Source organism: Pelophylax lessonae (assembly GCF_965119305.1).
Source record: "Pelophylax lessonae genome assembly, chromosome: 1".
NCBI lineage: Eukaryota > Metazoa > Chordata > Amphibia > Anura > Ranidae > Pelophylax > Pelophylax lessonae.
The window spans coordinates 505,334,858-505,347,221 of NC_138768.1; the positions used below are offsets into that span (position 1 = coordinate 505,334,858).

The following is a 12,364-nucleotide window of genomic DNA, read 5'->3' on the forward strand; positions in this document are numbered from 1 at the left end:
CGGAGGTCTTCCTAATGCTGTGTGCGAGGTGGGGATCCCTGGACGTGGATCTCTTCGCATCCCGGCTAAACCAAACGGTGGAAAGGTTCGTGGCAAGAACTCGCAATCCGTTGGCGGAAGACTCGGATGCGTTGGTAGCCCCTTGGCATCAGTCTCATCTGATGTATGCCTTTCCCCCGTTTCGTTTCCTATCCCTGTTCCTCCGCCGATGGTTTCGGAACCGCACGTGGTGATTCTGGTGGTCTTGGGCCGAGGCTCATGTCCCGGCGATCTCGGCAGTTCACATTCCGGGTGTGGAGAATTAGCAGGCCGACTATCTGAGCCGCCAGACCCTGGACCAGGGGGAATGGTCCCTGCACCCGGAGGTCTTTCAAATGCTGTGTGCGAGGTGGGGATCCCCGGACGTGGATCTGTTCGCATCCCGGCTAAATCAAAAGGTGGAAAGGTTCGTGGCAAGAACGCGCGATCCGTTGGCGGACGCCTCGGATGCGTTGGTAGCCCCTTGGCATCAGTATCGTCTGATGTATGCCTTTCCTCCGATTCAGTTGTTATCCCGGTTCCTCCGCAGATTGGTCTCGAAACTGCACCTGGTGATTCTGGTGGCACCGGACTGGCCACGCCGGTCCTGGTACGCCGACGTTGTTCACCTGGCAGTGGCGCCTTTGTGGAGACTGCCAATGCGGGAAGATCTCCTGTCTCAGGGTCCGATCTTCCATCCTGCTTTACGGTCGCTGGCTTTAACGGCCTGGCTGTTGAGACCCAGGTCCTGAGGGACAGGGGTCTCTCTTCTGAGGTCATCCCTACCCTTGTCAAGGCTAGAAAGACCTCCTCTGGTAAAATCTATTACCGTACCTGGAAGGCTTTTCTCGCCTGGTGTGAGTCCAGGAGGTTCTCCCCTCGCTCGTATTCGGTGTCAAGAGTGTTGGCCTTCCCCCAGTCTGGAGTGGACCAGCGTCTGGCGCTGGTCACGATCAAGGGCCAGGTGTCCGCACTGGCTATTCTTTTTCAACGCCCTGTGGCGTCTCATTCCCTGGTTCGCACCTTCATTCAAGGTGTGCGACATTTGGCTCCTCCCAGGAAGGAGCCCTTACCTCCATGGGACTTGAACTTGGTTCTGTCCGTCTTACAGCGTGCTCCCTTTGAAAACATCGGGAAATATCGTTGCCTCTGCTGTCTAGGAAGGTTGCCTTTTTGGTGGCGATAACTTCGGCTCGCAGGGTGTCAGAACTGGCAGCGTTATCTTGCCGTTCTCCATACTTGGTGATTCACCGGGATAAGGTGGTTTTGCGTCCGCATCCCTCCTTTCTTCCTAAGGTGGTCTCTGAGTTCCACATTAATGAGGACATTGTCCTACGTTCGCTTTGTACAAAGCCTAAGCATCCTAAGGAGGTTGCTCTTCATTCCTTGGATGTTGTCAGGGCGATCAGGGTTTACCTGTCGTCTACGGAGTCCTTTCGGAAGACGGATTCCCTCTTTGTCCTTCCTGAGGGACCTCGGAAGGGCATGGCTGCATCTGCAGCCACTATCGCCAAATGGATCAGACAGACCATTGAACAGGCTTACGCTTTGAAGGAACGAGTTCCGCCGTTCCCTGTTAAAGCGCACTCCACCAGATCTGTGAGTGCGTCCTGGGCCTATTGGCATCGGGCCTCGGTGGCCCAGGTGTGCAAGGCTGCAACTTGGTCGTTGATGCACCCTTTTTCCAAATTCTACAAAGTAGACATTCTGGCATCAGCTGATGCTTCCTTTGGCCGCAAAGTTCTCAGTGCGGCAGTGCCTTGATGGACCCTTGTGTTTTTTTTCTGGGTCCCTGGCTGTTGGCATTTACTTTCCTGGGCTGTTGCTCCTGTTGAGCTTTGTTTTTTCTGTTGCCCAGTTGGTTCTCTTACAGTGCATGTAAGATTCCTTTCTCTGATGTGGGTACTGCATTGCCTTTTCTACGGTTTCGTCTCCCACCCCTCATGTCTATACTGCTTTGGGACATCCCAACAGTGATGACTTAGAGGAGGCGGCGACTGTCGGAGGACGTAAGAGAAAACTGAATTTTTGTAAAATCTTACCTGTAAAATTCCTTTCTCTGAGTCCTCCGACAGTCACCGCCCCCGCCCCCGCCCCTCTTTTGGGGTTCTTATTACCTACTGCTATGCTACCAAACTGAGTTGGGAGTGGTGATGCAGGGGGGGGGGTATTGACCAGATGGGACAGCCCCCATGGGTGTGTATATGCTAATGCCTTTTGTCTTTGGACTAAGTCTATATGCCTAGCTACTCCTGCGGATGGGAAGTCAATACCCAACAGTGATGACTTAGAGGAGGCGGCGACTGTCGGAGGACTCGGAGAAAGGAATTTTACAGGTAAGATTTTACAAAATTTCAGTTTTTGTAAGAACTTACCGTAAAATAATTTTCTCTGAGTCCCCTGACAGACGCAGCCCCCGCCCCTCTATTTTGGGGTTGGTTGTCTTCCTTTACTGCTTGCTACGAAACTGATTAGTAAGCTCTATGTGTCTAGGGGTAATGTCTGAAGGGACAGCCCCTAAAGGTGTGTCTAGTGAAAGTTTTTTAATTAAGTTTCACTACTTAGCCTGCTCCTGCAGAGGGCGCCATTACCCAATTGTGATGAAACTTGGAAGGGCTGCGTCTGTCAGGGGACTCTGAGAAAATAATTTTACGGTAAGTTCTGAAAAAAATTATATTTTCTCTGATGCTCATTGATGGACACAGCACCCACCCCTCTATTGAGTTGGGTTATTTTTCTTTTGACACTGCTTGCAACAAAACTGAATGCCTATAGCAGGAAGTGGGAGTATACTCCCTGAGACCGCCCCATTGGCATGGTAAAGCTTTTTCCTGCCTAGTGTCCTACTCCTGTAGGGGGGTAGCATAACCCAATGCTCAAGAAGATTCTGGAGCTGTGTCTGTCAGTGAACGTCGGCGAAAAGGATTTATGGTAAGAAAAAAATCCAATTTTTACCCCGTGACCGAGAAATCCTCTGGGGGCTGTTTGCTGCTGCCTTCAGAAATCAGTTTGAGGGATCAATTGTATAGTTTCTATTCTTAGCAACATTTAAAGGTGAAAGAATGATAAAGTATATCCTTTAAATAGGAATTGAGTTAACGGCAACAAGGTAAAGCAAAACAGATAAAGCACCCATGTGCTAAAGTACTGTACATTTGTTAGGATAACAAACCTGAAACAGACGTTAACAGACTTTCTAAAAAATAAGAGACAAAGTCAGTGGTTTCCAAGTTAAAAATGACTTGAATGCATGCAAAAGTAAGTCGAGTCTTGAGTGCTAAGAGTTTACACACTTGCATTCCATTAAAATAGTGTTAAAATGTGATAACTTTCTCTGAAGACTTAAAGCGTAACTCCACTTTTGTTGAGAAAAAACATTCCCCTCTGGGTGATCTCTATACATTACAAGGATTTTAACAAACTTTGTTGCAGATTCCTACCTTTTGTTATTTTGAAGAAATCCCTGTATGTTCCTCTGTGCTAAGTGGGTCTAATGGGAGTGGATTCATAATTATCTGTCAGCTGTGGAAGCTGCAGAGCTCTAATGAGGAAAGCTGTTGGTTCAGCATCCCTTTTAGACGTGTTCCGATTTGGGAGTATCGTACCAAAAATTACATTTTTGTTGCAGGAGATGCCAGAAATATGACTTGTATCTTAGGCAGACTTCTGGGAAAATTGGTAAGCCAATCACACAAGCAGGAAATTATGTTTCTAGGGTGTGGTCAGTGCACATTCTGTGTACAGAACAGCTCCAGGTAGCCATATTGCATTGCATTTCCAGAAAATAACAGCTGCAGATTGAAAAGGAAAGATAATTTTTATTAACATTCAATTACAATATGATTTGTGTTGCAATTGTATACGCTATATTGTTTTTTTCTTTATTTGCTATTTTTTCCCCACGAAAGGGGAGTTACCCTTTAAGCCTGGAGTTACCCTTTAAGTATACATGATTATTTTTTTTTTTTCGTTCAATCCAGCAGTCTGAACGAAGAAAAACTGAAAAGCTCAGGAGGAGATTGTGTACTAACAAATCGAGGATAGTACAGCGATCTCCTCGCTGAGCTATTGTGTTCTGCCAGGGGGACTGCCCCGTCAGAGCACACTGGTTAGCTCTCGCAGCCTTTGGCTTAGAGCTCTAATCAGATATCAATCGCAGCAGAAGATGTAGTCCATCTTGTACCATTTAGCGTAGATAAAAGAATATGTTAGAAAAAAATAAATCTGTGTGTATGGCCTAGCCGGTCTAGGTTTTCAAGGACCATGTTAAAATACTAACACTCTGTTTATCTGTATGATATTTCTAACAAGCCTGAACTTGATTATACCAACTTTTTTCCTATCATTTTGGCTAAAATAATTTCTTAAGATTCAGATTTTTTTTAATATGCAATAATTGCCTGTGATTATGTGCTTCAGGTAATGCATGCTTATGTTTTCTGATTTATTTATTTATTTTCCTCAGCAACATGTGTATGATGGTCGTAAGGAAAATCTGGATGGATTTGTGAGGACATTTGAGAAGAAGGATTCTGAGAGTCCTGGAGTATATGCTTTGGATTGTGAAATGGTAAGAAGTGATTTAAGTTCATGCTGTCACTCAAACAGTTTATACAGTGTGTATGTGTGCATTCATTATTGTTATTATTTGTGTGTGTATGTATGTTGTAACCTGGGGTAGCTTTGGAATGACCGCCAGCCAGTTTGGTGAAAGCAAAACCGTTCATTTATTTGAATCCCAGCAAAACAAAAGGCAGCTTACTTCAGCCAAAGTAAATAAACAGTCCAAATCCTGGTATTGGTAATAAAGCAGCAGGCTCACCGCTAGTCTTTGGTCCCATACAGGGGTCAGGCTCCTCCAAAGTCAGGGTGCCAGGCAGGCCACACAGGGGGAAAGTTAGCAGCCCATGGCTCTGCTTGTCTGAGAGCTTCCACTCACTACATAGCTTGTGAGTCTCTGTCTCTCTCCCATTGACTTCCTTGACGCACGTGCTGATTTCCCTCTGCTGCCTTACAAGCCTCCCTCACCTGGGACTTAACCCCTGAGTACCACAAAAGCTCTGCAATTGACCCCATTAAAGGGACCACACCTGCCATCCAGGACACATTCCCGGTGTCCTGTACATATACCCCCCCCCCTCTGCCTCAACGCGGAGGTGTCAGAGGCAATGTGGGACACCCTACAGTGTACCCTAGAGTGAGTATCCGCGTTCTGGTGTTGCTTTCCTGGCCTGTGTTCAACTACAAATTTGAACTCTTGCAGCACCAAAAACCACCTGGTAACTCTAGCATTCGTGTGTTTATTCTGTCTCATCCAGGTCAATGGGGCATGGTCTGACACCAGGCAAAACTTCCTACCGAGGAGAAAATGGCGTAGTGAGTCTAGAGCCCACTTAATGGCCAGGCACTCCTGCTACACTACAGCATAATTTCTCTTGACGACTGTTAATTTTCTACTCAGAAAAACGATGGGGGTGTTCCTCCCCATCGACCTCTTGGGACAGAACCGCTCCCAAGCCTTCACTGGAGGCATCTGTTTGAACAACAAATTCTCTTGAGAAGTCCGGAGCGACCAGCACTGGATACTGACACAAGGCTGTTTTAAGCTCCTGGAAAGCCTTTTCAGCCTTGTCATTCCATTTCACCATGACTGACTTTTTACCCTTTGTTAGGTCTGTGAGAGGTACAGCCATAGTGGCAAAGTTTGGGGACAAACCTCCGGTAGTAACCCACAATACCCATAAAGGCTCGTAACTGTTTCTTCGTGACTGAGCGGGGCCAGGCCTGGATAGCCTCTACTTTGTTCATCTATGGCTTCACCAGCCCTCTACCTACAATGTACCCCAAGTACTTGGTTTCCTCCATAGCAATGGCACACTTTTCCGGGTTCACAGTAAATCCTTCTTTCTTTAGAGAGTCCAAGACTGCCTGCACTCGTGGAAGATGGGATTCCCAGTCAGTAGAAAAGATGACAATGTCAGCTAAATACACTGAAGTGTATTTCTGATGTGGGTGTAAGGTTCTATCCATAGCTCTCTGGAAGGTAGCTGGAGCGGAATGCAAGCCGAATGGCATTCTTTTATACTGGAAATGGCCATCTGGGGTAGAAAAGGCAGTCTTTTCTCGGGCTTCCTTAGTTAAAGGTATTTGCCAGTAGCCTTTGGTGAGGTCTAAGGAAGTGATGTATCGGGCTGGTCCCAACCTTTCTATCAGTTCATCCACTCAGGGCATCGGATATGCGTCAAACTTTGATACCTCATTGAGTTTCCTGAAATCATTACAAAAACGCAGAGTCCCGTTGGGCTTCGGTACCAACACAATCGGGCTCGACCACTCACTCTGCGATTCCTCAATGATATTGAGTTCGAGCATTTTCCGGACTTCCACTGACACTGCTTTCCTATGTGCCTCGGGGATGCGATAGGGTTTCCCCTCGAACCTTCACATTAGGTTCCGTGACAATATCATGTTTAATAACCGTGGTAAGACCTGGCAGTCCCGAGAACTTCTCCCTTTTCCTCTGTAAGAACTCCTTCACCTGCTGCGTTTGCGGCTTGGTTAGGGAGGTGGAAACTGTGACCGAGTTCTCCCCTACCTGGGGCATAGGACTAACCTCAGCCAGGTCAACTTCCTGTTCACGGTTCTTCCAAGGCTTTAGGAGATTTACATGGTGTATCTAAAAGGGTTTCCTCTTCCCAGGTTGGTGTATCTTATAATTGACCTCCCCAACCTTTTCTACCACCTCAAAGGGCCCCTGCCACCTGGCTAGGAACATACTTTCCACCGTAGGTATGAGCACAGACACCCGATCCCCAATCTGGAACTGTCAAATTTTGGCAGACCAGTTGTACATCCTTCTTTGTGCCTCCTACGCTTTTTGCATGTGCTCCTTGACCATATATATATATATATATATATATATATATATATATATATATATATATATACACAGTGCCTTGTGAAAGTATTCGGCCCCCTTGAACTTTTCGACCTTTTGCCACATTTCAGGCTTCAAACATAAAGATATAAAACTGTAATTTTTTATGAAGAATCAACAACAAGTGGGACACAATCATGAAGTAGAACGAAATTTATTGGATATTTCAAACTTTTTTAACAAATAAAAAACTGAAAAATGAGGCGTGCAAAATTATTCAGCCCCCTTAAATTAATACTTTGTAGCGCCACCTTTTGCTGCGATTACAGCTGTAAGTCGCTTGGGGTATGTCTCTTGTCAGTTTTGTACATCGAGAGACTGACATTTTTGCCCATTCCTCCTTGCAAAACAGCTCGGGCTCAGTGAGGTTGGATGGAGAGCGTTTGTGAACAGCAGTTTTCAGTTCTTTCCACAGATTCTCGATTGGATTGAGGTCTGGACTTTGACTTGGCCATTCTAACACCTGGATATGTTTGTGAACCATTCCATTGTAGATTTTGCTTTATGTTTTGGATCACTGTCTTGTTGGAAGACAAATCTCCATCCCAGTCTCGGGTCTTTTACAGACTCCATCAGGTTTTCTTCCAGAATGGTCCTGTATTTGGCTCCATCCATCTTCCCATCAATTTTAACCATCTTCCCTGTCCCTGCTGAAGAAAAGCAGGCCCAAACCATGATGCTGCCACCACCATGTTTGACAGTGGGGATGGTGTGTTCAGGGTGATGAGCTGTGTTGCTTTTACTCTCCTCCTCTCCTCCTCCCACCTCAGCTGTAGATCTCTGCAGTTCATACAGAGTGATCATGGGCCTCTTGGCTGCATCTCTGATCAGTCTTCTCCTTGTATGAGCTGAAAGTTTAGAGGGACGGCCAGGTCTTCGTAGATTTGCAGTGGTCTGATACTACTTCCATTTTAATATTATCGCTTGCACAGTGCTCCTTGGGATGTTTAAAGCTTGGGAAATCTTTTTGTATCCAAATCCGGCTTTAAACTTCTCCACAACAGTATCTGGGACCTGCCTGGTGTGTTCCTTGTTCTTCATGATGCTCTCTGCACTTTAAACGGACCTTTGAGACTATCACAGTGCAGGTGCATTTATACGGAGACTTGATTACACACAGGTGGATTCTATTTATCATCATTAGTCATTTAGGTCAACACTGGATCATTCAGAGATCCTCACTGAACTTCTGGAGAGAGTTTGCTGCACTGAAAGTAAAGGGGCTGAATAATTTTGCACACCCAATTTTTCAGTTCTTTATTTGTTAACAAAGTTTGAAATATCCAATAAATTTCATTCCACTTCATGATTGTGTCCCACTTGTTGTTGATTCTTCACAAAAAATTAGTTTTAGATATTTACGTTTGAAGCCTGAAATGTGTCAAAAGGTCGCAAAGTTCAAGGGGGCCACATACTTTCGCAAGGCACTGTATATACAGGGCATTTTTTCAGCAGGAACGCAGTTCCGGCACCTCCAGCACTGAATGTATGCAAGGGGTGCTGGGGTGGAGTGTGATGGAAGGTCTACTGATGCTGGCTGTTGGGGGATCTATTGTTGCTGGAAAGAATTCAGTTTTGTGTGGTGGCCTATTGTTGCTGGTGGGGTCAATTGTTGTTGCAAGGGATCTACTGTTGAGGGAGGGGTCTATTGTTCCTGGCTGCTGGAGAGTCTATTGATGCTGGCTGGTGGGAGATCTGTTCTTGCTGCTGGGAGTCAATTGTTGCTGGAGTGATATTGTGTTGCAGGGGTCCAAAGTTGCTGGGGAGGTCTATTATTGCTGGGGAAATCTATTGTTGTTGGGGGTGTATATTGTTGCTGGCAGCAGGGGATCTATTTTACTGCTTTTCTTGTTATCACTACCAAATTCCATACAGATTAATTAGCACAACATAATGATACTTGGCTTTGTATTCTCTAAATGAGGCAGTGCTGGGAGGCTGGTAGGGGTGGTACTTAAGGGACGGTGCTCGTAGGTGGGTAAGGGCGGAGACAAGAAGTGACTCAGAAGGGGGGATTTCCTGCACCTATTCTCTGAGAGAAAAAAAGCCCTGTATATGTATGTATGTATGTATGTATGTATGTATGTATGTGTGTGTATATATATATATATATATATATATTAGAGCATAGAGGCAGAAAACCTCAGGAGTATATAGAATGACCGGTTAATTAGTTACATGGTTGTAATGCTTGCTGCATCTCAAATGGACACTCCGAAATTAGACTGCTTACCAAAAGACATCGTGGGTCACGTTTCTGCGTGTCCAAGACACCCACAGCAGTGAGGGTTGACCCAACCCCACCTTTCGCAACAAGTGTTAGTAGCAACAATATATACACCGACTAAGAGTTGAGGTTCTTTTAAGAGGGTATTATGTCAAAAATAAACAGAGTTACCTAGACGTCATTGAATGGACTGAAAAACATTGTAAACAGACAATGGGCTTACCTGGCCAGTTATTTTCTGTGCATCCAATGCAGTCCGCAGATGACATCGCCTCTCCTGGGCTCAAGCTCACCAAGTTGTCATGGAATCTTTTCCTCTCATGTACAAATACCTGTTAGTCAGTGATACCAAATCAGAAATATGTAGCTACACAGAGATCAGATAAGACTCAAAATATGGCTGAATCAAAATGATCTAATTCATTATTCCGTGTTGCAGTTTAAATATACCATATGACGTATAAAAAGTAGGTTGTATTATCATCTGACGTATAAAAAGTAGATTGTATTAAGATATTATTGTCCAATCAGGGTTAGCAATTTATTATGGTAAGCATAGGGTTAAAAGTCTATATTGCGATATCTGTGATTTTCATCAGGGAATTTTTCGGGGACTTTTGATTCAGATATAAATTGTTCTGTGGTCAAGATGTCCAGATGGAGTTCCTCTTTATGAGAGATTGGGAATTTTGAAAGAGGCAGAATATATCTCAGCTTATCAGATATATTTTCAGCTTTTGAAAGCTCATGAAACATGAAAGAAATCAAGAGAGAGACAAAAGATTAATTCTTTGCAGCCATTTTGTACAAGCAGCCATCTTTGCCACCTGAAGGTATTTATGGGAGTGCTTACAGGCCTTTGGGTTTGGCCCGGCTTTCATTGGGTGGGTGCAGGCACTCTATTATCTACCGGTAGCTAGGGTCTCAGTGAATGGCTGGATGTCTGACCCCTTTCCCCTTGGCCGTGGGACCCGCCACGGATGCCCCCTGTCCCCCTTACTTTATGCCATAGCAGATGAGCCGTTGGCGATCTCACTTCAAACTCACCCCCTTATACATGGTCTGTACCAATCATCCCTGACGGAAACTGTAGGACTTTATGCTGACGATATGCTCTTGTACTTAGAGGACACTGACCCTTCAAACTGCTTTACACGCCATAGAAGAGTTTGAGTCTCATTCCGGTCTGAAAATAAACTGGTCCAAATCTCAAATACTTCCCCTCGACCCGCCTCCCCCCTACTCGTGCCTTGGACTCCCTCCTGTTGCAGAGGGTCGCGGCGGTTCGTTACCTGAGAATTACAGTCACGAGATCGCCCTTGGACTACATCGGGGACAATGTGGAACCTGTTATCGCCCTGTTGAAACAGCGGACTCAGACTTGGGCGCGACTCCCCCTCGGGATCATGGGTCGGGTGAATCTCATCAAAACGATTCTTTTGCCCAAACTTCTTTGTGTTCTGGCATTCCCCGATCCCACTCCCGTTAAAACTGTTTAAAATAATTGATAACATTTTGAACTCCTTTGTGTGGGGCCATGAGCGACATAAATTACTCTGGGCTACACTTAAAAATCCAACTACGCGTGGCGGAGTGGCTTTGCCTGACATTTTACTCCTACTATCCAGCGTCCCAACTCTCCCACTTCTACTATTTTCACAACCTGAAGGAACTCCGCTACCAAACTCTTGTCTGTAGGCGACCGCACCAACCAGCCTTTACTCCTATGCAGGTACTCTTGTGGGGCCATGGTCGTACCACATTGCCTAATGCACGGGATAAACTACTACTGCACCACAGGCAGATCTGGGACATAGCCCTTAAAAAACTGAAATGCACCCACATCCATACTTGGACCCCTCTTTGGCATAATCCCAATCTGAGAGAGTTGCTCTCCATCCCAGATAGCACCATCTGGGTGGACATGGGGGTACTTTACTTGGGACAGGTGTTGTGTACATCGGGTGTCAAACCATTTCACTCCTTGAGAGACGAGTTCAACCTCCCCCGCATGTTTTTTAGGTACATGCAGCTGAGACACGCACTGCTTACTCAATTCGCTGCCCAGATTCCCCCCCTGAGTGATCTACCTTTTACTGCATATAGTCTTGGATGATACCCATCTCGGCCTGATATCTGCGCTGTACACTGAGCTGCGCAGTGCCAATGCTGACCTGACGGTGGAAAGGCTACAGACTCGTTGGCTGCCTGATACAGGTCCTTTGGATGAGGCGGACTGGGACGATATTCTGGATGGTCCCAAGTTGTCCTCACCTAAACTCTCTGATCGCATGACCCAGCATGTATATTTTGCACAAGGCTTTTTTAACTTCGCTCAGAATATCTAAATACTGCCCGCACTATGGCTCAAGCTGTCCTCGTGGTCCCCTGCAATCGGGCACCTTTGTCCATCTCATCTGGACCTGCCCAGACATTCAGTCCTACTGGGTGCAGATCATAAAATTCCTACATGACCACATGGGCTCCCCGGTACAACTAGACTTTAAACCCTGCATCCTTGGTCTCTTACCTGACGCTGATATAGACACAATTTTTGCCACCTTCCTCCACAAGACTCTTTTCAGTGCACGTAAACTTATAGCTAAATCATGGTTGCAAGCTCATATCCCTGCCCTACAGGAAAGGATAGTGGATGTTAACACTACCCTTTACTACAAACGACTGCTTTATAAACATAGAGGGTGTCCTGCCAAATTCGATAAGGTTTGGAGTAGATGGCTGGAGCTCGCACAAACCTGGGACTTTTGCTGGAATGCCGCCTACCGCATCTGGATGCTTGCTTGGACTCTGACACTGGGGACAAGATCATTGTTGAGGTAGCCATCAACTTGTGTTCAAGGGTAACTCCACTTTTGTGGGGGAAAAAAATCAGCAAACAAAGAGAAAACAATATAGCGTATACAATTGCGACACAAATCATATGGTAATTGAATGTTATTAAAAACTAGAAAACGTACACTTTCCTGGGAAATCGTGTGAAGTGTTCTTGTCGCCACCGGTAGTCTCCAGCTGGAGTAACTGTGTGTGTGAGTGGCAGCAGTGTGTGTGTGTGTGTGTGAGTGGCAGCAGTTAGAAATTTTGGCAGTTGGAAACAAACGGTCTAGTTTTGAACATTCCACCATTCATGGTGCTGTAGGCGTGAACTTTAATGTAACAAACAT

At 45.7% G+C, this 12,364-nt stretch overlaps 1 protein-coding gene across 1 annotated transcript in view; it reads left to right on the forward strand.

Moving 5' to 3' along the window:
• The window catches only part of REXO1 (RNA exonuclease 1 homolog), a 420,363-nt gene that overhangs the window by 278,942 nt on the left and 129,057 nt on the right, over positions 1-12,364 (forward strand). The window contains exon 12 of the mRNA XM_082243284.1: positions 4,484-4,588. Within this exon, the coding sequence (XP_082099410.1) occupies positions 4,484-4,588 (105 nt within the window). The remainder of the gene's footprint in view (positions 1-4,483; positions 4,589-12,364) is intronic.